General features: G+C 36.8%; 4 protein-coding genes across 6 annotated transcripts in view; all 4 read left to right on the top strand.

The window, feature by feature from the left end:
• Positions 1–3384: 3384 nt before the first annotated feature.
• LOC122007050 (scarecrow-like protein 21) lies at positions 3385–6468 on the top strand. Of its 2 annotated transcripts, none has more exons than XM_042562810.1 (2): positions 3385–3479; positions 4656–6468. In XM_042562810.1, the coding sequence occupies exon 2, from the start codon at positions 4737–4739 to the stop codon at positions 6351–6353; it is 1617 nt and encodes a 538-aa protein (XP_042418744.1). In that variant the 5' UTR covers positions 3385–3479; positions 4656–4736; the 3' UTR covers positions 6354–6468. The 2 variants fall into 2 exon arrangements, with proteins under 2 accessions (XP_042418744.1, XP_042418745.1); XM_042562811.1 differs by lacking the exon at positions 3385–3479 and adding an exon at positions 3486–4209.
• A 1084-nt stretch (positions 6469–7552) lies between these two features.
• LOC122007049 (60S ribosomal protein L7-2-like) lies at positions 7553–13879 on the top strand. Of its 2 annotated transcripts, none has more exons than XM_042562807.1 (6): positions 7553–7701; positions 10397–10590; positions 12285–12391; positions 12492–12629; positions 12719–12821; positions 13460–13879. In XM_042562807.1, the coding sequence occupies exons 2-6, from the start codon at positions 10408–10410 to the stop codon at positions 13673–13675; spliced, it is 747 nt and encodes a 248-aa protein (XP_042418741.1). In that variant the 5' UTR covers positions 7553–7701; positions 10397–10407; the 3' UTR covers positions 13676–13879. The 2 variants fall into 2 exon arrangements, with proteins under 2 accessions (XP_042418741.1, XP_042418743.1); XM_042562809.1 differs by lacking the exon at positions 7553–7701 and adding an exon at positions 10283–10307.
• Positions 13880–22257: 8378 nt separating this feature from the next.
• On the top strand, positions 22258–22842 carry LOC122004705 (beta-glucosidase 11-like). Its single transcript, XM_042559552.1, has 4 exons — positions 22258–22276; positions 22356–22431; positions 22514–22585; positions 22658–22842. The coding sequence occupies exons 2-4, from the start codon at positions 22371–22373 to the stop codon at positions 22840–22842; spliced, it is 318 nt and encodes a 105-aa protein (XP_042415486.1). The 5' UTR covers positions 22258–22276; positions 22356–22370.
• A 275-nt stretch (positions 22843–23117) lies between these two features.
• LOC122004704 (DNA-directed RNA polymerase 3B, chloroplastic-like) overlaps positions 23118–25932 on the top strand; it is a 39232-nt gene continuing 36417 nt past the window's right edge. The window contains exon 1 of the mRNA XM_042559551.1: positions 23118–23705. Within this exon, the coding sequence (XP_042415485.1) occupies positions 23118–23705 (588 nt within the window). The remainder of the gene's footprint in view (positions 23706–25932) is intronic.

Here is a 25932-nt window from a genome sequence, read left to right as displayed (position 1 = left end):
ACACACTCATGAATTATTCAGGAGGTTTAGTTACAAGCATTAATGAATTTAGCTTGTGAATCTTCATTTTATTTATTATTTTGATTTTGGCTTGCTAATCTTGAATTTATTTATTTTATATTTTTAAATATGAAGCTTTAGTTAGGAAGATTAATGAATTTAACTTATTAATCTTCAATTTATTTATTTTTAAATATGAAGCTTTAGTTACCAAGATTAATGAATTTAGCTTGCTAATCCTCATTCTATTTATGTTATATATGAATTTAGATTGCTAAATTTATTTATTTTATATGTTCTTAAATATGACGTAGAGTGCCCATATATATATATATAGTTTTTTGAAAGATCATACTACTTAGAAATTTGTATGAATTTGACCCAATTCATCTGTGACGATGAGATGATGCGTGAGTGACGATAGCAATAAAGTGATGCATAAATATTTACTTATTTATTTCCCTTTTTCAATTGCTCGGAAATTAATGAAAGAATAAGGCAAATTCCAAAGTCAAGATTTTTCACTAGTATACTTTGTCCCTTGTGGTTATAGTCTTTGGGAAGAATTGGATTGTTCTCCTTTTTTGACTTGGAAAATAAAAACAAAATAACTTTGACTTATGCATGAAACAGAAGTCGATCGGTCAACACAAAAATAAATAAATAGTAATATTAATATGATAAAAAATAGAAAAGAATAAGTTTACACTTAATTTGTCATGTTTATATATCTTACTTTATTTCATACTGACTAATTCAACAACTTAGTATAGTTGATGGAGGTTTTAAAACATGAATTCGAAACGAACTCAATAAAGAGAAAATATACATTAGATTTAGTATCATCGAAAAAAATTACAACAGAAACAAATTAGATTAAATAATAGACTATGAATCTAAATGCAGTGGAATCACCATTGTTTTGTATGGTCCACGAAATTCAGTGATCGCAAGAAGAAGAAGCAGAATAGTAGACGGATTTTCAGTAGGGATTTGGATAATGACGTACTCTCCTCACCAATTAAAGTACGGAAATCTCAAGTTATCAGATTCTACAGGGACCACGTCCATAATTAATAATAATTAGATCACCTAGATATCATGTGCGTGTTACGGTTTCTACAAAGAGATATTTCTTTAAATATCTTTTAATTTTAAATATCCTTAATTGAAAGAAAATATTATGGAGGGGATTTAAAATCATCGGATATTATGACAAAAGACGAATACGTTCGTTAACTCATCTCAGGGTCAATACAGAAGAGGTAAATCACGGATGACTACTAGCTTTTGGAATAGTGACTAGCACATAAGGGAGGTATTTACCTCAGCTTTGCCGAGATTCAAACTCCAGACCTTATTGCGGCAACACCTCATGTGCTAATGATAGGAGAGTAGATCTCCTAGTGATAGGTAGTGATAGGAGAGCAGATCTCCTATATCACTTTTTTATGGTCCAGGAGATGGACCACTCATATTTGTAGTCGGATCGTAGTCATGATCCGGCTGCAATTGGTTGCGGCCCCTTCTTGGGTTCATCGTCCCATCAGATTATAGTTTGATTCAGAGCGGGCGGCCGGAGGCAGCCCGGAGGACACCGGTGGTGGATAAGTAGCCAGGTTGCTGGGCGCCGAGCTAGGGTCTCCTCCGGGCGACTTTCGGTCGCCCGCTCCGAACCAAATTATAACCTAATGGGGACGGTGAACCCAGAAAGGGATCAACCAATTACGATCAAATCGCGGTCACGATCCAGTCACAAATATGAGTGGTCCATCTCCTGGACCACAAAAAGTGGTCCAGAAAATCCTGGCTCTATCGGAGAGGCCTGATGATTTCTCTATCTTTAATTTTTTAAACATAAAATTAAAAAATATATATATATATATTTAATGACGAAATATAGGATATTTAAGAGTGAGATAATTGATAGGTGAGTCTCATAAATATTTAATTTGTGGAATATTTGATTATAGATTTAGAATATTTAGAAAGTAAGATATTTAATTGATGATGTGAAAGTAAAAAATCATAAATATTTTTAAAAAATATTCAAGCTCTTTTAAAAATAAGATATAAGTCTATCGAATGATGAGATAAAATTCATCGAGTCCTTCGAATCTCTTACTTTGATAAGTAAACTCTTGGATTATTGGATTTTTTTTCTTCTTATTAGTAAGAGCTATACATCACATCAGAAAAATGTAGGGCTGGTCAAACCTCGTGATAAAGGGACAAACTCTTCCGCTTAGAAAAAATTAGTTCTTAATTAAAATCTCTTGAATGTTCATTAATTGACAAACGAGATTGTGTTAAAAAAGTTACTCTGTTATAAAAATTATACAATCATCCTCCAAACTATTAATTATTACGAACATTTGGATGTATTTACTTTGTTTTGTTTTTGTCTAATTTACTATGTGTTTAGCTTGAAGCTAAATCAGTTAAAAGAGTTTATAAAATATGGAGTTTGAAGGTGAGACCTTAAGCTCAAAAGAAAATATAAAAAAGTAATAAGGTCAAAATGGGCAATAAAGAGAACTTGGCAAGCTAAGAGATTGATGTCAAAAATTGTCGGTTGAGAGTTATAAATCTTTGAGTATATTGTCAGTGTTATTGTATAGTTTGAAATACCTTAGCTTGATATCATGGATTGAAATCTTGTATTATATGATAAAAGATGATCATTCGTCCAGAGCGTCTTTGTCAATCCGTTCTTAGATCAATACGGAAGAGATAAATCACGGATAACTACTAATCATTAGTGCAAGTAGTCAAGACTTGGGAATGGACATGCTCGAACACGTTAAATTTTGATCCTAAAATTTCATATGGTAATATCCTGAACGAACATGCTAGATCGATAGAAATGTCAAAATGTATTATTCTAACAAAACTAATTAATTCACACGCGCGTGGATTGAAATCTTTGAGCATATTGTCAGTGTTCTTCTAGCATGATTTTTTTTTTCAAAAAAAAACAAAAATATTACAAATCTTTGATTCTTTTTCTTTAAGAATTTCAATTTTTGACTATGGAACACACCCACGTGGGTCGATTTTTGACTTCCTGTCGACCCTCACGTTAATTAAACGCCGTGTCAACTTAAATTATCAAACAAAGGCATTTATTATTCCGCAAATCCTCCTGCTTTTCTTGACTTAAACATCCTCATTTAATTAATTAATCTCATATAATTTTATCAATTATCACAAACTATTTATTTATTCATTTTATTATTATTATTATTTTATTTTATTTTTTCTGATGCCCCAAAGATACCGGCACATGCCGCGTGTCCAGGTGGACTCGCCCGTGTGATTCTGCTCCCGCGAATGGAAATGGCATTAATGTAATTTTCTCAAACGACAGTGGCATTTGTGTAATGTTAACCGTTTCTTTTCTTTTTTTTTAAGCAGCCGAGTTTGATTCGTCCAAGCTTGGAGTTCGCGTCTTCGATTCAAATCCCTTTTTTATTCAGGTAAGAAATCGCAAATCTGCTGTGCTCCTGATTTGATCATATTGTGTTCTTGCTCTCGGAGCTTGCTTGATCGAGAAATGGAGATTAAAGGAGGGTTTTTGCGTTCGCTTCTCCCAACTTTGCTACCCTTTTTTATTGCTGTGATGATTCGGGAATTTGAATGTTTCTCTTAATCTTGTGGTTATTTCCATCTTCCCTTTCTGATTTTTTCTTTAATGGTTAGTCGACAAGAGGGATTCCTTGCGGGAGAAAAGGGAGAATTTTGGATAGCTCTGTATCTGAACTAGGGTTTCTGGTTGGGTTTTGAGCTGCAGATCTGGCTTGACTTTGCCGCCTTGTTTTGTTTAGGTCTCATATTAGAAACAGATATTGGATTGGCTTCTTTTGAACTTCACTCAGATGATTAGTTTCATATGTTTCATATTTCTTGTTTCGCTTCTGGTTTTAGTTGGAAATCAGTTTTACTCTTGATTTGGGAGATGGGTTAGGTATAAATTTAAGCCAGTTTGCGATCAGTGCACAATTACTGTGGAACAAATCACAGCTAGATTCCTTCAAAATTTCTACTTTATTATCTTCAATTGAATTTTATTTATCATTTTTCATCGCTCCAATCAATGACCTTGCCCAGTTTTCCAGCAATCTAGTGCCATAATGATTATTGATTGATGGCTCTGCCTCCATTTTCTCAAAGAAAAGTAATTGTTTTCAGCATCAAACATCAACATCAGTAAGTTGCGTTAGTCCATCTATTTGTGGTTGGCTACAATACAGATATTGTTATCTCCATTCAACTCTTTGTAAGTCTCTATTAGCAATACTATTCAAATATTCTAAAACCTTGAATATATTCATATCATATTGACCTTAAAACAAGTCACTGTTTCACATGTAAAGATGAAGGAGAGTTTTGGAACTAAAACCGCTAAACTTGTAAACCATCTTTATGCTTTGCACAGTGGGATGTTAGAATATTCTACCATATGATTGTGATTTTATATGTTGCTTTTAGATAAATCATCATTGAGTTGTGTTTTTTCTACTGATTATGTTTGCAGTACAAAGCATTTTTCCTACTTTTGTGAAGTTTATGATTTACTAAATGCTAAAGAACTTTGTAGATGTGCATGCCTGTTTACATTTTTAAAACTTTAGTAACATATTTTGTTGCTCCAGAAATATGTAAAATGTAAAAGGGATCATCGGTAGGACAGTTCTTCATTTGGTGTTGTCCTAATTTGCCGGATTAATACTTCGATGCAAACATCTACAAAACGCAAAACTTTTGACGAACACCAGCAGTCATTGAATGATATAAGTTTGCTGGATGATAATGCGGAATCCCATCTCATGACTGGAGATCACCAATCCTCGGGATATCTTGCTTCTGAGGATGCTTCAAATCATATAAATGTTCAGTCACAGGCATGTCAAATGCAATTCTGTACTCTTGAATCCTCCATACCGACTGGGAATTATACAGTGCAGAATTCCTCATCTTCTATCCGCCTCTCATTTACCAGTGGGAGTCCCATATCCCAGCCAGATTGGCACTCTGATCGTGTCCATGGATCTCCAGTAAGTGCTTCGTGTGTTACTGAAGATCCGAATGATCTAAAGTCTAAGTTAAGGGATATTGAGCACAAGATGCTGGGTGCTGAATATGATACCATTGAACGACTCAAGAACACCTACTCAGCCCATCAGCCTCCAGGCCTGGAGAAGTGGAGGCAAGTGATGGGAATTCCCAGAGGAGACTTGAAGCAGCATCTCATAGCCTGTGCTAGAGCCATCGCAGAGAATGATCTTCTCGCTGTCAAATGGCTTATTCCGGAGTTAAAGCATATGGTTTCAGTTTCTGGGGAACCAGTTCAACGACTAGGAGCATACTTACTCGAAGGCCTCATAGCTAAGCTGTCTGCCTCGGGTAGTTCCATCTACAAAGCTTTGGAGTGCAAACAACCAGCTAGTCCTGACCTCCTCTCCTACATGCATATCCTTTACGAGGTCTGCCCGTATTTCAAATTCGGCTACTTGTCTGCAAACGGGGCAATTTCAGAGGCAATCAAAGATGAAAACATGGTTCACATTATTGATTTTCAGATCGCTCAAGGAAGCCAGTGGGTCACTCTCATTCAAGCCCTTGCTGAAAGGCCTGGTGGTCCGCCACATCTACGAATCACCGGAATTGATGATCCTTACAATGCGCACGCACGAGGTGGTGGTCTGCACATCGTGGGACGGAGACTCTCTCGACTGGCTCACTCATGCAATGTACCATTTGAATTTCATGCCGTGCCAATATCGGGATGCGATGTGGAAATTGAGCACCTGGACATTCGCCCTGGGGAGCAATTGGCTGTAAACTTTGCAATGGAGCTGCATCACATACCAGATGAGAGTGTGAGCACAAGGAACCACAGGGATCGAATTCTGAGAATGGCTAAGAGCCTTTCCCCCAAGGTAGTGACGCTCGTGGAGCAAGAAGCCAACACGAATACTGCTCCTTTTTTCGCAAGGTTTCTCGAGATCCTGGAATACTACGCTGCCGTCTTTGAATCAATCGATGTTACTCTTCCTAGAGAAAACAAAGAGAGAATCAACGTAGAGCAGCACTGCCTTGCGAGGGACATAGTCAATGTGATCGCCTGTGAGGGTGCCGAAAGGGTGGAGAGGTATGAGCTCTTTGGGAAATGGAAGTCCCGGTTAACCATGGCCGGATTCCGGCCATGTCCTCTCAGTCCTTTGGTGAATGCAACCATCAAGACACTATTACATAGCTATTCACAATGCTACCAACTTGAGGAACGAGCCGGTGTACTTTATCTCGGATGGATGAACAAGCCTCTGGTCGTTTCATCCGCCTGGAGATGATCCAAAAGATCGGCAGACCTAATGATGAAGGTTTGGTGTATCTACTCGTAAACTAGTCCATGAGCATGTATACATTGGTTAAACATCAGAGTAAGAACAGAAACTTATAATCAAACGTCTCTAAATCTATTTTTTTTTAATTCATGAAAAAATTAATTATCCAAATAATTTTAGTCCATAATATTCTTTGAGCACTTTTAAATTAATGATTAACATAAATATTCATTCAATTATATTATTTAAGGGTGACAATTCGAGTCGGATTTAGATTGACGGATTTGAATTGGTGAATTGACGAGTTAGAACATCAAAATCTAAATCCGACTTGATTAATATTTCGGGTTAAATTATTCGATTTGAATCGGATCCGTTTATTTGTATTTGATTCGAACTCGACCTGAAATGATTCATTTATAAAAATATATTTATCTTAATCCGAACTTAACTTGAACTTGATCTGAAATACTTATTTTATAAAAATATATTTTTATTTTAACTTGAATTCAATCAGAATCTGATTTGAAAATATTTGTAAACGGATTTACGGGGTGTAATCGATTCATTTTAGGTTGATTTAATTCGATCAATTCATTAATTGTGTCAATCAGGTAAATCTAAATCCGACCCGAATTTAATAAGACTTGATCCTAATCTATTTTTTTTATGTTCAATTCGAATCGTGTTTTCGCGTTCGATCAGAACTTGTCATCCCTACATATTATTCCATGCTTACAGAAGAATTAAATAATTTTTATAAGTTATTTTGACTGTTATAATAATATGATCTTAATTAGACATGTATAATTTACTAATAATAATTCATTAATATAATTAGGAATGCTCGGGACATGGTACAGTGAGAAAGTGTTCTGTAGATTAATCAAGTACGATGGTTCGAAGAGGTATTGTTTCGGGTGGGTCTAAGGATCTCGATATTGATTATAATTTAAACTATAAAATTATAATTCATTTACATTATATGAAAAGTACAAAAACTAAGCATGACATGCATAATATAAAAATACAAATTCTAATTTTAGAAAAATCAATTAAATTAAGCTCGCTTGAAGTTGAATTATCCTCATAGAATAAAACAAACAAACATAAAATTAATTTATTTTAAAATTTTCATACGTGATTTGAGAAAAGGAAAAAATTGATTAAATTAAAAATCATTTAAAAAAAAAAATATTGTAACTTTAAACACGAAACAAATCAAATCGGCTCCAGTGGCAAGGGGTCCGGCCCGATTTACCCTAAAACGGCTCTTCCTCGACCGAGCTCGGCCGCCGAGATCTTCAGCCGCCGAATAGCTCTTCCGCTGTCCACCAGCCATTCCACCAATAAGGTATACCTGCATCTCTTCTCCTGGCTCATGTTCCCCTTTGAAGCCCTTTTCAGATTTTATGTTGAATATGAGTAATGAATCAACCTGAATCCTTTCGTTGCAAGCTCCTTGGAGGCCTTGCTGTTCTGAGCTTGGGATTTTTTTAATCCTTTGTCTCCAATCTAAGTTTGATTACAGTTGGATGTTTCTGATTGAACTTCTGATCCTGTCGTGTTGTCCTAAGATATTATTTTTTCGTAGAAGTTTGTTCAAAGTACTTGTAAGTGGGCATTTGAGTTGAGATTATGTACTGTTGTTCTGTCATATTACATATAGACCACATACTATGTTTTTTTTTATATATAATTGTTGACCCCTTATATGTGATTCAGCTTGTTCTATGTGCAAGTTTTGAAATTTTGGAATTCTGTAAGTTGTGGATGTGTTTGATATTAGGTTTTCGAGCAATGATATGCACAAAGAAAAATCTCAAGGAAATACTCAATGATAGACACATAAATTCACGGCCCACCATTTCACTTTTTATGGGTCCCATCATTTTATGTGTCTATCCTTGAGTATTTCCTTGAAATTCTTTCCTTGAGCATATCATTTTTCTTAGGTTTTATAAGAGATGTTGTCTCAACGTATGTACATTGGATGACTTGCCTTTTCATCCGATAATGTTATCTCAACTTAAGTGTAGGATGGACAAATGGTCTTATAAAGGAGAAAAGAGACTGGGATTCAACATTTTGTTCTAAATTTCTCAAGTTTGATTCATCTATATTAGAAGAGTTAGAATAAATTTGTTTCCAGATGAACCTTTCTGCTTCATCTTAGGATGAGCGTCAAGCAAGAATTGAATGTGCTAATTGTTCTATTGGGATGATTTTGAGAATCCTAGATAAAGCATTCGGCTAAATAAGGTTCAGTTTAGTTATGTTTGAATTCAAGATGGAATGTAGGAGTGACAGATGATCTCAATTCAGATAAGGAGTTCATGCAACTTAGATGGTAGGAAGTCAACGAATAAGACAAAGGTGGAGAAAAGTAACCGCTTACCAAGGTGGCAAAATTAACACTAGCAAAAGAAGTGTGAATGTGTTGAGGTGAATATGAGATTAAAATTTCTAACTAAATCAACCAGTAAAACAAAGGTGGAGAAAAGTAAGAAGAGTAAATGCTTACCAAGGTGGCAAAAATAACACTAGCAAATAGGAAGTTGAGGCGAGCTATAGAAAACATGAGTAGAGACCTTTGGGAGCTTAAACCAAAAGTAAATATTTTTAACCAACATCATTGTGTGGCAAAAGGTGAAACCGTCATCTTGGTGGCCCCTCCAGGGCGATCTCATACTTCCTGGAAGGAGGTAAATCACGGTGGGCTTCAAATATATTTTAACCAACATCATTAAAGCAAAAGGTAATATCGCTCATTCCAAGCGCTCAATATCACCGGCCCCACGACAAGATACAGGCAGGTAAATCACGGGGGACATGTTGCCTTAGCGCAACAACCCTTTGCATGAAGGAGGTCAAGCACCCAATGAGACATTTTTGCACTCATTGGAATTTAATCCCAAGACCTATTGGAGCAAATACTCATACAAGTACCAACTGCACCAACCCGTGGGGGTAAACAATGATAAGAACGTAGAACGGCCCAAACCAACATCATTATTTATAGAGGAGGTTCTCATAAGAAGAAATAAAGATATTAAAGAGGAGCGCAACTTTAGGTCGGTAATAATCACAAAAAGTCAAGAGTTATCTTCTGATAATGGCTGAAGAGGATCAAGAGAGATTTCTTTTTAAATTCTAAAGAGCTCTTTGTAAAACATGACACGAGAGGAAATAATTGATGTGAATAAAATTACTATATCAGATACAAAATCATATTTTGAGCAAAACACAATTCTATTTCATAAAAATAATTATTGGTTTTTATTTCTCATACATTATATCTTGAATCTGAACAAACTGAACCTAATTTAGCCAAATTTCTCTATTTAGGCTTCTCAAATTCATCTCTAGGAAACAATCGACACCTATCTGAGTTTGTTCCCATGCCAATTCTGAGATGAAGTAGAAGGGTTCATCTTGAAAGAAATTTATTTTAACTCTTCAACTATAACCAAAGCAAGCTAAAAATTTAGAACCAACTATTGTATTCCAATATTGTTTCTCCTTTGCAAGAAAATTTGTCTGTTCTATGCCTATGTCCTTTCCATAGTTCTCATGGAAGGATCAGAAATAGAAGATTGTTAATAAAAAGTACAGATTATACTATGTGATTTTTTCTCTGCTACTCTGCTCAATTACATTCACATTCCTTTTTTTGCCAAAAATATTCTCAGAGAGTCACAAGTTTTTTTTTCCTTTTTGGGCTTAGTTTAATTGCTAAGCTTGGTTTAATTTATTTTTCAGTTTTGTTGTCAAATTTAATTTTCATATTGTAAAAGAAGAATCTTCCTTGTTTTGTTCTTTCAAAACTCTGTTGTTTTGTGTTTGCAGCATAACTATGTTGAGCCACATCCCCTTTTTATTGGAGTTTTAGTTTCGTTTGCCTCTTTCAAATGCTTTCTTAAGTCTGCTAAGGATGTTGTCAACTTCGAGTTGCTTCATGTATTCACTTTTCTTTGCCATGCAACTTGTTTTCCTTCAATACCTTAGACATATTTGTTCCAATAAATCCATCGAGGAATTATTTGCAGAATAAGCTATCATGGAGGAGGAACCACAACCTCTTAACTATGTTCATGAGACTGTGCTGAAGAAAAGAAAAATCAGTGAGGATTGGGCCATTAAGAGAAGGGAGCTTCTAGCAGAGAAAAAGAGAAGTAAGAAAGAGAGAAATAAGCATCCAATTAAGAGGCCTGAGGAGTTTGTCAAAGAATACCGAGACAAGGTTAGTAAGTGATCCATATTGTTTACTTGCAAAATGTATCTGTTAAAATGCTGTACCTTTGCCTCATCTCTTTCACTTTGACTAACTCATCATCTAGTCAAAAACTTCTTTATCGAGGGAGACATTTATCTCCATATTAGGTTCATTGTAAGCATTAGAGAACTCTGCTGAAATTCTGTCTTCATGGATTTGTACCTGGTCAACTGTTAAACGTTTTCCATATGATGTGTTTATTTGTATTGCAAAGTTGTTCATTCTAATATCTTACCTTCTCTACATTTCGTTTTCACATTCTGGATGGTCAAAGCAATTTTATTCAGTTTATCGTTAACAATTTTAGAACAGATGTAACTTTGTACTGGATTTATCTTTTTGAAAAGAAGACAAAGGAGAGAACCTAAGAAAATTATGGTAGTTGAAGGAAAGAACCTAGGAAATTTATGGATTATGGAGTCTTTCACTGATTTACCTTCAGTTGGCCTTTGTGAAAAGCAACTACGGTTTTGTGTTCAGCAATGAAGAGAGTAGTTAGCTTAGGGTTGGCAGGAAACTTGAATGTACGGGAAAAGAGTGTAAATGCCATTTGGTTAGACAAACAGTTGTTATAAGAAGAAATCATGAATTATAATGAAAGTGCTTAGCCATCTAAAGTGCTAACATATTCTTTGCTTATGTCACTGAATTCTACAAAACCTTACAACAACAACAACCAAGCCTTACTCCACTAGGTATGGTTGGCTATATGGATCCTTTTACGTCATTGAACTCTATTCCCTACTATATCATCGTATATACTTAAATAAATTTTATCTTGTTTTATTGTTGCTAACCAAGCCTTTTTTGGTCTTCCTCGTTTGATGTGTGTCTGTGTTATAGTTTACATTGCCTAACAAAAGCATTTATTGGTTGTCTAAGTACATGTCCATATAGTTGGTGGCGCATTTGATTCATAGGGTCAACTGGTCTATTCCATATGGATTTACATGGAAGACGTATTCCTGTGATTGCAAAAATGAACATGATATCAATTTCCATGGATTGTGATTCCCTAATCATCCCTCTTAGATATTCTTTATTCTAATTGAAGGACTACTTGAAGGAATATCTATTCAACTCTATTTAATTCTCCAAAAAAACTTATGTCATGAAGCAGAGAGGGTTGAAGCGACTAGTGTGATGATTATTTAATCTAAGAAAGACATCCATGAGGGAAATTTCCAGAAATGATAATTTAATCTAAGAAAGGCATTAATCAAGGGAAATATCTATAAATGGTAGTTGTGATGGTTTATCAGGGTGATTTCTATGTCATGACTATTTCTTTTGTTTGAGCCATTTTACCATCTTAATTTTGGTTTATTGGTTGGTTTTCTTGCTACCATTTACCATTTCTCCTCTGATACTACTGCATCTCTGGACAATGGAGTTTAGAACTGTGGTATTATATCATCTCTGGACAATGGAGTTTAGAACTGTCTTACTGCACACATTGTTATAAACACTCATGGAACTAATGAGAGGGCATACATTGAATACCTCTTTTCTACCCGTTTTTCCGAGTGCTCTTGTTCATCTCACGTGCATGCGATAGTTTCACTGTTATTTATAAGTAAGTTTGTAGTTAGCTATCTAATCATTCTGAATAGAAAATGCCTTTTCTTTTTTATTATCTAATATAATTGCATTTTTTTTAGGAGTTGGACTTTGTCCGCATGAAGCAAAGGGTAAAACTTCGGAAGTTGCCTAATGAAGCCGTGAAAGCCGTGAAATCTAAGCTGCTTTTTGTCATTAGGATCCATGGGTTAGTTATATAAAAGGAATCTTACTTTGTCTTCTTTCTTTAATCTTGTTTAATCTACATGCACAGTCCTTTTTTGGCTCTAACTCAACCTTGCGTTCAGATCAAAGGATATGCATCCACAAACAAGAAAAATCCTGAACAAGTTGCGGCTTGTACAGATATTGAACGGTGTGTTTCTCAAAGCCAATGAAGCAAATTTGAGAATGTTATTGAGGGTGGAACCATTCGTCACTTATGGGTAAGAATGGTGTTCCTTTATTCTCACTTAAGGCAGAATTCTAGTTTTTATAATTTTTTTCTTCTAAGATGTCTATTTCAACTTTGTAGTTACCCCAACCTGAAAAGTGTCAAGGAGCTTATCTACAAAAAAGGCCATGGAAAAGTAGACAAGGAAAGGACTCCTCTAACAGACAACAATGTCATCGAGCAGGTAAGACGTGTCCTAAAATTTTTGATACTACAGCAATAAACTCTGATCTAGTTCATGTTCCCACCATGGACATATTGCCACACAAAGTTGCAAGCATACTAATACTTTCAGGAATGGGGTCTTTATGATAGTGGAAATGACATTTATGCATGTGAATCTTCAATGTTTCTTTTGGTGATAATCCCAACAAAGGAAAATTATGCAATCAATGATGGTAACAAATGAAGCATTTCAAAGAAACATTCAGTCAGTAGATCGTATAGAGGACTATTCTAACTCTTAATAACCTAAAAAGAATCTTCTCGTATAGGTGTACTTGAAGCTGCAAAATGCCTATCATAAGTGAGCATGGTTTGAGTTATTTGCACGGCTTAAAGTGAGGATGGTAGATGTTTATTAAGTCCCATCCGACCTCACCCAAAACATGCTTAATAAATACAACATCTGAAAGTCACACGATGCAGATTGATCCATTTATGACAATTAACACAACCTGAACCATTTTCAACTGTTCATTGTGTGCTACTTCTTCAAAGTTTGTCATACCTTTTGCTTCACTTGCTCATTTTACTTTTATTGCTTCAGTTTCATTATCTCCATTTATTATCGATGTTCACACTTGCATTTCTGTGGAATAGGCTCTCGGTCAGTATGGTATTCTCTGTATCGAAGACATCGTGCATGAGATAGCTACAGTTGGATCACATTTCAGGGAGGTTACAAGGTTCTTGTGGCCATTTAAGCTCAAGTGCCCAGAGAGAGGTCTTCGGATGAACAAAAAGCTCTACAAACAAGGAGGGGATTCAGGCAACCGTGAAGATCAAATCAATGAGCTGATTGATAAACTGAACTAGGGGGCTGAGTCAGCCAATGGTGGTGGTTGACAAACTAATTGCACCAAAATTCGCAATATCGGTAGTTAAAAATATTCAGTTCCATGCTACTCTCTCTTATTTTCTGCATCCTACTTGAACAAATTTTGCAAGTAGTTTGGTAGATAGCTATAGATTGCGTTCAATATGATATTTTTCTTCCAAAAACATTTAACCTTGCTATAATTTTTTTGTGTCATTAAAATATTATTGTCTTTTATGTTCCGCCTTAAAAAAATCTATTTAGTTTAGAAGGGTCAAGAATTCATAGACATTTTTAATGAAATTTTACTTGGCAAAAATGTCAACAAAGTTGCCTTACAATTGAAAATTGGTAGTGTTAATTCTAAAAGGAGCTTTCTATTTGATTAATTATCATGGCAAACCTTTTAGAGGGCTGGAGAAGAAATGCAATAAGTTCTTGGCATCTTTTATAAACTTTTAATTGTTCCTGGTCTGAAATTATATTTTATTATTTTATTTTTAGGTTCCAACATTTTCAAATTATTTGTAAGTGTTTTTTTTTCCTCTACATGAATTGTTTTTTTTTTTCTTTAAGAGAAGTAGTTATCCTATTGACTACAAACTTTGGGTGCTTCTCTATACAATGAAGAACAGTGACACTAAAAAGCATTTGGGAATGTTGTGGTCGGTGATACTTTTCTCGTATGCTCTATGCTCTCTTTACTCCAAGTTTGGTTTGAATTGACTCCAAGTTTGGTTTGAATTGAAGAATAAAGGTATCCAAGGGAAAAAAAAAAACAAAGAAATTCCTAGCGAAAAGGAAAAGGAAAAGGAAAAGGAAAAGAGAGGGAAAGGGAAAAAAACGAGAAAGAAATTAGACTTCAATTAGTTTGCAGTCGCCTCGTGGATTCTCGCAGTTGGGAGTGAGGCTGCCTCTCACGCGGTTTTGAACAAGGCATGAGCTTTTGAAGAGATTTGAACGAGGCATGAGCTTTTGACGAGGATGGAAAGTTCATTCCGTCTAATTTAAACTCTATTATTTTACAATAAATACGTCTTCGAGCTAGCTAATTTTGAAAGTGATCTATCTGATTTCACTCAAATTTTTAAAAAATTTTCAAGAAGTACATATGGATCTTGACATATGGTCTAATATCATTAGTGGTTCGAGCACCATGCGCATATGAGGTGTCTTACATGAGTTTCAAATCCTTATTGCATGAGAGTCCGTCCTATCTCTTATTATCTCACCATGCTCTAAGACTGTAAAAAAAAATTGACTTTTTTAGTTGATATCTTGTTTCTAGTTTAAGTTGACTAATTTTTTGGGATGATCGATCCAATTCTATGGAAGTTTTCTATCGGGTATGAAGATTAATCAGACAATGATTGCAACGGGAGATCCGTCAACTAAGTGTTCTTAAATAAATCGTTTATTAAAAAAAAATTCAGCCGTTAATTTGTCGAAGCTAGAACTCTAGTTTTATATCCCTAAAAAGGTGTCTTGCCACATCCAAGTGACCCAATATTATAATTCCCATGGCAAGATAAAAATAGATAAATTAAAAGAAATATTTTACCCTAATGCAATGATCTTATACGAAAGCATGGAGGAGGAAATGCTCGGACACGTCGAGTTTCGACCCCAGGACCTCATATGGCAACACCCCATACCTCAACCATCGCACCACCCCAAAAAGACATTATATAATATCATGATAATATATTTGATGCTCCCGGGCCAGATGCAACGGTAAGAGTTGGGCCGGTTTAGATTCCATAAGTCAAAAATCGATGAATAGCTAGTTTGGTCCGTCAGTTCACTAGATTCCCGTTGGAATCAGCGGTCTCTAGCCGTTGAGGGAGGGATGAGTTTTTTTGGGTATTTTTTTCAACAGTTAAGATCATTTGATCGTTCTTTGATTACTGATTGTGATTTAGTGTCCATTACTATCCAAACTCTATAAATAGATAGTTTATTCCTCATTTTCACACACATCTTCTCTACTTTTAATTTCAATTTTGTATTCTTTATATGTTTTTGTCTTCATTTCTACGTACTTTCGTTTCTAATTTTTAATTATAATGGAAGGAGGTTGTGGATGTGCATCATCTCAAGTTCGGAAGAGAAAGAAAATAGTGAATCTGCGCGAGAACCCTAACATTCAATCCATAAATGATGAGATAGAGTACCTTCCGAATTTAACATCCGAAACACAAGGAAGTATCAATGCAATTACTTCTAAGGTTCGAAAAATTCCTCCTCTAAAGTATTCTATTTTTATTAAACATTTTTGAAAATGTCACTCATTTGTCGGGAGAATTGCGTGCAAAATGTAAGCACTGCAATGCTTCCTACAAATTCTAAGTCGGTGGCGGCTATGGGTCGTTGAAACAACATGTAGAAACGAAGTACCCGACGGAATACGGATTCAATTATTCTCAAACACAATTATGTAAATTTTCTTCAACTAGTGGTAGTATTGATTTTGGTTTATTTTTATATTCAGATAATAAATTAAGAGAATCATTAGCTAAATTTATTTCCGTATAACATCTTTCTTTTAGTTTTGGATCTAAATGCATATTTGAAGATTTTTTGTAAAGAATCTCTTAATCCATGTGCTAAATGTGTTCCTAAATTTACACTTACGCGCATAATTAAAAAATTAGTTAAACAAGGGAAAAAGAATTTAATTGATGAATTTAAAAAAATTAGATAATAATGTTTCTTTATGTTCTAATATTTGGAGTGATAATTGGCAAACATATTTGTATATGAGTGTGACTTGTCATTGTATCGATAACTCTTGAAACATTCAAAAAAAAGATGTTAGTTTATAGAGTTTTGATGAATCACATAATTCTCATAACATCACATAATTATTATATTTAATTTTAGAAGAATACGTATTAATTTATAAAATATTTTCAATATAATTAGATAATGCTAATTCCAATACCACTTATATAGATGATCTAAAATTTATTTGTCAACTTATTATTGGTGATTTCTGTATGTCATGTTTTAAATTTATGTGTTCAAGATGGATTAAATTTTTTTAAAAAATACATTAAATCAATTAGAATTGTAATTTCTTATTTATGATCACATCCATCTAAAATGAAACAATGAGATAAGTTTTGTAAAACTAATACATTGGAATACGATCACCAATGAGATAAGAATGTTAACTTTATATTATTATGATCGGGTTAATATTATATTTGTTTTAGCTTCTAGATCGAGTTAATATTATATATAATGTTAGAATTTATTTATATGATATTTATAATTGATCATGTCCGAATGCTGAATTAATGGGCGCTGGGCACGTGGCGCTCCCCAGCTGCTGACGTGGATCTTCGACTGGTTGCACGAACCTCCGGTGAACCTGCACAGAAGTCGGGCCGGGAAGGGGTTCCCGGCGGCGACCCTCCGACGCTCAAGTCAGGCAAGCTAGCAGTGAAAAAAGTGGCTCCAAGGTTGCTTAACGCGTACCTCCGGCGAAGTATAAGGCTCTTTATATAGAGTGGTGAAAGAGCTCCTGCACGTCCACCGAGGCACATACGTGTCCGCAGCCCATACCTCGGTATGTGTCTGTCAGAAAGCTTACCTGACGTCATACTGCTACAGTCCAAGTACGTCTTCGATGGGACAACAGAACACCTCGTTGTCAGACTTGGAATATGGCCTAGCCATAGGACTTGACAGCTGTCATAAGATGTTCTCGTCCTCCTCTACCGACCACAGGCCGAGGCGTCCGGCCGGCGGGACGGGGCGTCCGTCCGGCCGGCATTCTTCTTACGCCTGGCCGGACGGCACTTACTTCACGTCCGACCTTCTCTCTCCATCGGCATGCTGAGGAGATCTTCGGTAAGATGTTATATAGGGACTACTAGCAGTATGTTATATTGCCTTCGGACGATTATGACGTCTGCTCGGCCCTTCGTTACTGTTCAATCGAGCGCCAGAACCCTGATCCCTGTCAGGGCGCTTTTTTATTATCGGATGTTCATCGGTCGGCCGGTCGGGAGGCCGACTCATCCTTCTCCGGTCGGCCGGTCGGTCTGCCCTTTTCTCATGAGTCCGGTCGGCTCACCCTTCCCCGATGGACCACCTGGCCCTTTGACTTCCACGTGGCGTTGACCCCTCGCTATGGGGTCCCGTGTTCTAACCGCCGGATCAATAATTAATATTATACAAAATATGTAATACAAACTAATAATTTTAAAATACAAACAAATGACCCGTAGTAATTTAAAACTTACAAAAGCACAACTTTTATTAAAAGAACAGACGAAATGTTCACGAGGATCCTTAAGTTCTATACAGAAACTCGAGAATTATTTTATAACTTCTTTTGATTTTACTAAAGCAGATAGCGAAAATTTCGAATATTAAATTAGTAGTCACAAAAGGCTCAAAGTTTTTTTGTCCTCTCCGTGATCACCAAAGAAATTTTAACTTATTCAGTGTCAACTGTTGCTGTGGAGCAAACGTTCAGTGCCGGCGACAACAACATATTTGATAAACGATGATCAACTTTGTCTCTCGACTCATTGGAAGCTCAAACATTACTCGACGATTGGACCAGAGCCGAGAAAAGAATCTAAGAAATACAACTAATTAGATGATGAAGTTAAAAATTTTGATACCGAAGGAATGGATACAACAGAAACGGGAAATGAGAGTGAGTGACAACGGCACTTTCAAATGTAAAAGAGTAAAATGTAAAAGAACTATGTGGAATTTGATTCCTCTATACCATAAGGTGATATGTGGGCAACTTAAATGAGTGCAAACTTTTTTTTAAAATAAATTTAAAATTTTAAAAATTTTAATATAATAATTTTAAACCATGGTGAACTGTGAACCGAACTATGAACCAGCGGTTCCGAACTGTGAATCGTAACCGTCTTAGACGATTAAAGTTAAGGGTCGACTTGTCAAAAATCATCAAATAAACAGTTCTAAATTATTGAATCGTCAGTTATGAATCACGATTAAGTCTAGTAAGATGTTCAAAAAGTCTTTTAAATACCTATTATTTGAATTTTAGTTACAGTCTACTGTAGAATACTTTTGTTTAGTGGGATAAAAACTTCTAAATTTGCTTGGGTCGGGATTGATGGGACTAGATAAAATGATAATATATTTAATATCATATAAATAGATATGTATTTCATGGTTTATGATACGTATTTGATACATAATCATAGTATCTGTATATGTCAAAATTATTATCACCTCGGGTCGGTGTGATAGTTAAAATATGAAATATTACATATAAGATCTTGGGGTCAAAACTCGGTACGTCTGAGCATGATACGAACCCCACCAACAAATATGATGGAACTCGAGACAAAAATGGATAGAAACCTAGGGAATAGAGGACAAGAGTGTGAGCTTTGACCCGTAACCAAGAACCGACATGAACCAAGCCTATGAAGGAAAAGGAAACATCATACCAAGGGTGATAAATTTCGATGGATTGAACGTCATGAGAGTAAACTCGATAAGTTCAGAAGTTCTTTCAAGAACTAAGATAGCACACAAATCTCACCAAAAATTAAGTTACTTTATATTAAGATGTCCCTCTCTTATATAATGGGAGTGAACAAGAAAGAGTACAAAATAAATACATACACAATTAGAGTCTTAATGTTGTATGCCTCATGCAAGTGATCTAGGAACTCAAAATAAAATAAATGCATGCATAATTAGAGTTCCAATGTCTCATGCCTCATGCAAGCTATCTAGGAACCAAAAACAAAATAAATACATTAAGTCTTCATGCATGAACGAGTTCCCATGTTTATTAGCGTTCTTCCGTTATGTGCGGCTGAGTCATGGATGGATACGCCCAATTATGTGGATTAGGTCATGACTAGCCGTTGAGATTATCTTGGTATCTCCTTACTCATAGTTAGCCTAATGTTCTTTGATTAGCCTATTTAGCACTTCCTTGAAATGTTTTACCCAAAGTCTTGTAATTGGGCCTTCTGGAAGTGACAAATGATCTCTCGTAGCTTCAGCCCTTGGGCATACATCATTCTTCCCTTCTTAAAAAAGAGTTATCCTCAAACCATCACCTACATCAAACGGGGACAAATCGGTAACATTAAAATTAGAATATACACCATACTCACATGGTAGTTCAAGTTTATAGGCATTATCATTGATGCGCTCCAATACTTGAAATGAATCATCCCCTCAAGGTAGAAGTTTAGAACGACGTTTGTTCAAAAATCGCTCCTTCCGGAGGTGCAACCAAACTCATTCTCCTGGTTCAAACACAATTTTTTTGCACCCCTTGTTAGCTTGTTGCATGTATTACTGGGTCTTTTTCTCAATATTTAGTCGTGCTTGTTCATAAATCTTCTTTACGAATTTGGCATTCTGCTTACCATCTAAGTTGATATGCTCACTTTGCATCCCTATCAGAGACATTGGTCCTAGGCATGACATGTAACCTAATAACCTCTTTAAACACTACAAGAAAAAAGCCTAACAACAACGGTTTTTCACCGTTGTCGTAGCCCATTTTGAACTGTTGTTAAAGGCCGTGTTGTTAAAAGGGGTGCCCAAAGACAACATTTTTTAACCGTTGTCTTTGAAGGTAAATACAACATTTTTACAACAGTGAAAAACTGTTGTCTTTTCCTTCAAAGACAACAGTTTTTCACCGTTGTCTTTGAGTGTCTACCTTTAATAACAGGGTCTTCAACAACAGGGTCTTCAACAACAGTTTTAAACTATCTACGACAACGGTAAAAAATCGTTGTCTTTTTTAGAAAAAAAATTAATACACAATTTTCCAATATTATAAATCATTCAAAATACTAAATTTCAAAATAAAATTTAATATACAATTTTCTAACATTCAAAAATAATATCTATAACATTCTGAAGAAATTTCATAAGCAACCAACAAAATTTCATAAGCAATCAACAAAATGATAACACTATTAAAATAAAGGTAGAACAATATAACACAAGATTTTCTATTTAGATGTCGGTGAAGAGGAGGGATTGCAGCTCCTAGTGCTCCTTAATTTGTTAAAGTCTCTTCATTTTTTTAGCTTGTCGACATTCTTCCCAATACTCTTGAGGACACCTATTCGAATAAAGATATATATTACAAATTAGCAACTAAACTGTACGTGTGATTCTAATTGCACTGCATAAATGTTACATAACCATAAAAACCATTTGATATAGTCATCTAATAGAAGTGCAAAAAGCGTTATCTACGTAACATAAATGGTAACCTCTTGAAATAATATGGTGGCTCTTAAATTTCTTATTAAGCAGAATTTTCATTCTATGTCACTGCATACAAAGCTTCTATTATAAATCATGCAAACATTATTTTTTCTAGTGATCAAGCAGCATTAATTCTAAAAGGTACAATCTAATGCAAATGTTCCCACACACTCCATATGATGCTAAGGAATAAGTCATACATTAAATTCTAAAAGGGACCATTAAAGGAAAGAATGCCTTAAATAAAAATGAATCCAGAAAGAGTAACAAAAATCAATGCAACATAATCTTAAATAATAACATTATAGCAGGATAAAGATGCTAAAAAGAGTAGTAGATTGAAGAACAATCTATCATTGATCTAGACTTCTTTGGTCAAAAAAGTATGCTACAATCCCAAATTAAGCATCATAGATGTATAATTCCATCAAAAGAACTAACTCGCTGTCCAAAAGTAAGTTAAAAAATGCATAAAATGATTTAGAGACCTAACAAAACCTAATCTTAATCTAATTAGAAAACTCTAATTAGCTCCACCCAACCTATTCATGAAAATCGAGACTTACTCAGTCTAAAACGCTAAATGTTGTACAATTAGGTAACTAGCCATGAATCTAAAAGATCGCACCTTGTCGAAAAAGGACAGCAAAAGTTGAGCAAGTGAGCTTTGGTTTATGATTCTGCTAGATCTGAACCTCTGTATATTTGTGGAACACACATCCACAAAAGGACTCCTAAAGAAGTTACTCCATCCTGTAGCAACAAACAGTAGAAAATACACATACACTAAGGAAAGGCCTATATCATAATTATAGACATGCAGGCATGCAAAAAAGACGTAAGAAATAAAGATGTTTCAAGGCTCTAGAAGATATATAGGGAATGCAGTTTAAAACAAAGATGTAGAAGCAAAATTTGAACTGCATGTATGCTTCACTAAGCATGTATTAGAGGGTTCAAACATTAATATCTTCTCTAGTGTCCCAAACCATTAGCTTGAAGAGTACATTTGAAGAGGTAATATAAAACATAATGCCAAAGGAACAGGTTTATATGGTGCAGTCTCATTAGTTCTTAATTTGCCTCAACTTGAGAGTTCAACTAATTTCTTGAGTTTGCATGGTGTAATCTTTTGGGTCTCAATCTCATGAAGGTGGAAGGGGCTGCTGCAGAGGGAGGAAGAACTCCCTGCATCTAGGACACCTTTGCACACGAAGGTTAAATTTCGTTTAACAAGAAAAAAGCACTAATTTAGTGGCTGCAAACTCTAAAATGTCTTCAGAATCTAAGGGAGAACAGAAGACAAAAGAACTGGAGACATAACAGCTGATCAGTATCACAAGTACAAGGTCGATCGTGAGTTTTTTAGGCAATTATGCAATCCTGTGAACTGTAGGCATATAAAATTATGGTTTTTCTTGTTGGCAGGAAGATGTGAAGTTGATGCATGACATGGGCCTAGATGCCTACAGATTCTCTATCTCCTGGAGCAGAGTCATTCCTAGTCGGCATTCACCTTGCAATAATTTATTTTCCTGACCAAATAGTTTAAGCATTACATGATTCTAATTGGTGTCATGTTGCAGATGGTAGAGGGCCAGTTAATCCAGAAGGGGTGCAGTATTATAATAACTTGATCAATGAACTCAAGAAATATGGTACAAGTAGAATAGTGGTCATACCTTAACAATTTCCAGTCACAATTTTACCAAACTGTGTTTGGCCGGCAGGAATTGAACCTCATGTCACTCTTCTTCACTTTGACCTCCCCCAATCTTTGGAAGATGAATATTCTGGACTCTTGAGCCCAAAGATTGTGTACATTTCTACTACAGCCCTTTCATTTGCATCTCCTCGAATAATGTCTAAGATAGTGTCCATTGTGATGCAGAGAGGACTTCACTGCTTATGCTGATGAAATGCCTAAGATAGTGTCCATTGTGATTCAAATACCTTGTTAACCATTTTTTTTAAATGAAATGTCGCATGCCATGTAGCGGTACAAATAGGGGACTGAAATGGGGTGGCCAATGTTCCCTGCTCCGTGATATCGATCTGGGACTCCTGTCCCCAACTTATAACCCGCGTAAACGTGATTGCCTGCTGATCAATACCCAATTCTTGTAGTTTCCCTTGAGATAGATGAAGAAGACATCTACCAAGAACAGCTCTCGATCCCTTTGCATGGCCATGGCCTGCAAAGCATCATGGCGCAGCTTCTACGCTTTGCTTCTGCCGCTACTCTTCCTCCTCTTGTCCCAGGCTGCTATTACAGCTACGGGGCAGCAGCAGCAGCAGTGGAGCCAAGAAGCTTGTGCTCCCTTCTCTTGCGGTCTGTTCCACGACATCAGCCACCCATTTTGTCGAACAACTGATCCGCCTCAGTGCGGGGATCGGATGTACGAGCTCACCTGCGACGGCGACAAAGCCACCATCTCCATCGGCTCCACACACTACTTGGTCACTCAGCTATCTTACAAAAGCGGCACGATCCGCTTGGTGGATCCGAAGTTTGCGAGCGGAAGTTGTGGCCTCCCTTCCCAATCTTTGTCACCCTCCGATCTTTCAAGCTCTGGCTTCGACCATTACCAAAATGGTTGGTGGGCAAGTTTCATGAGTTGTAGGAGAAGAATCGAGGCCCAGAGTTTGTATCAGCTTGTTCCTTGCTTGAGCAACAAAAACAACACTTTTGTCTATGTTGTTGTTGCAGATAAAGGAAATAGTTTGTCGTACCTTTATCCATCATGTCATTTTGTGTCGATGATTCCAGCGGCAGAAGTGAGGAGGCACTAGTGAGGAGGCAGCGAAGATGGATGAAAGTCGAGGTGGCGAGGAGGAGGCGCTGGTGAGAAGGAGGCAACAAAGATGGCTGAAAGTCGAGGCGACGAGGAGGAGGCGGTGAAGATGGCTGAAAGTAGAGGCCGCGAGGAGGAGGTGGCGAGGCCGAAAGTTGAGGCGACGAAGAGGGCGGCGAGGAAGGAGGTAGCGAAGAGGGTGGTGAGGAGGGAGGCGGCGAAGAGGGTGGTGAGGAGGAGGCGGCGAAGAGTAGGGTTTTGGGAAAGAGACAGAAAAAAACAAGCGTAAACAACACTTAATAGACAGAAAAATGACGAAGGAGAAAAAGTGGCGAAAGAAAAAACAATCGCATTCAACAACACTTAATAGACAACGGTTTTTAAAAACTGTTGTCGTAATCCCAAAAAAGCGCACATAGACAACAGTTTTAAAAAACTGTTGTCGTACCCTTTAAAAACCGTTGTCGTATCCCCAAAAAAACATAAATAGACAACAGTTTTTAAAAACCGTTGTCATAGGCCAAAAAAATTACTAAAAGACAACAGTTTTTGTTAAAACTGTTGTTAAAAGGCAAAAAGACAACGGTTTGGTATAAAATCGTTGTCGTTTGCGTGTTGTTGAATGACATTTTTCTTGTAGTGAAAGAACAATTCAGCTATATGTGATGTATCATCGATTTTATAACATGGAATGAAATGTGCCATTTTGGAAAATCTATCTGCTACGATAAAAATTGAATCTCTCCCCCTCTTGGTCCGGGGTAATCCCAAAATAAAGTCCATTGAAATATCAGTCCAATGTTCACTAGGTATAGGCAAAGGAGTATACAAGCCATTAGATTTCAATTTAGATTTAGCTTGTTTGCAAGTGAGGCACTTCTCACAAATTCTCTCCACATCACGTTTCATATGAGGCCAAAAGAAATGATCCTGTAAAACCCCTAAAGTCTTAGTTGTTGGTGTGGGAAGCATCCGACGATCGAACCGTTGTTTTGATAATGGCAAAGGAATTCAAAGTTAAGGTTATGTTGTTATCTAACAAGGTTCATGTAGCTTGCAGGAAAGTCCTAAGTGGTGCTTAGGCAAAAGTCCTAGCTGCGGTTAGGCAGGTGGAAAACCCTAGGGGGTGGTAATCCTAGGTCATAGGGGGGCGGTAACCCTATGCGGAAAGTCTTGGCGGGTCGAGGGCTTCAGGCAAAAGTCCTAGGGGGTGGTAACCCTAGGTGAAAAGTTCTGGTGTCGCGAACCAGGTGGAAGACTGGACGAGCCGGGAAGCGGGAGTCCAACAGAAAGTCCGGAAGCATCGAGCGCCGAGCAAAAGTCCAGTCGATCTGGAGGATCGTACTGGCAACAGGTAACACTCCTGAGTGGAGTAGGTGAGGACGCATTCCCCGCAGAGGGAACAGTAGGCGTTGGGTCGACCTAGGACTTCCGGTCGGAAATCCGAATTCAGACTCGGATAGTCCGAAGACTGTCAGAATATTTCATAATTAATATCTGTGCTAACTTGGTTTTGCAGGATGTGTTTGTATTTGTAGACTAACATGTTTTGCAAGGCCAAAAACTAGAGTTTAGCTTCGGATGAACAGTGTTCGAGGCGCCTCCATGGAGCTTGGAGGCGCCTCGGGTGCAAGCCGAAGCCAGCTGTCCAGAAGAGCTGGAGGCGCCTCGGATGAAGCTGGAGGCGCCTTGGACCAAGGCTTGAAGGCGCCTTGAAGAGGCTTGGAGGCGCCTTAAAACAGATAAGGTGCGACCAGGTTTGTGCTGATCCACCCGTGCGACTCGGCGGCCTGGAGGCGCCTTGGACAGGCTTGGAGGTGCCTCCAGCACAGTATAAAAGAGGGGTTCGAGGCAGCACTCCAATAATCATCATCCAAGCGATCCTTCTGCGACAAGCTGCTAACGACACGATCCCGAAGTGCTGTGATAACCTCCCGACGACCCGGAGCTTCGTTTCTTCATCTCTTGTTGTCGGTATAAGATCATTATTTTAAGTTAAGCTGTAATTGTTATTCTTGTAAACTTTATCGATTCTATAGTTGTTGCCCACCGAAAGCGGTCAACGACCGCGAGCCTTGGAGTAGGAGTCGTTATAGGCTCCAAACCAAGTAAACGACCTGTGTTTGCATTGTGTGCCTTTTATTTCCGTTGCTTTATTACTCTTATTACTCGTCAAGTTTTACAAAGTCGATTCCGAAACGCGAAATAGC

Source organism: Zingiber officinale, chromosome 7B (genome assembly GCF_018446385.1).
Source record: "Zingiber officinale cultivar Zhangliang chromosome 7B, Zo_v1.1, whole genome shotgun sequence".
Lineage (NCBI taxonomy): Eukaryota > Viridiplantae > Streptophyta > Magnoliopsida > Zingiberales > Zingiberaceae > Zingiber > Zingiber officinale.
The sequence above is the reverse complement of the archived record's forward strand: the minus strand, read 5'-3'. Positions and strand labels throughout refer to the sequence as shown.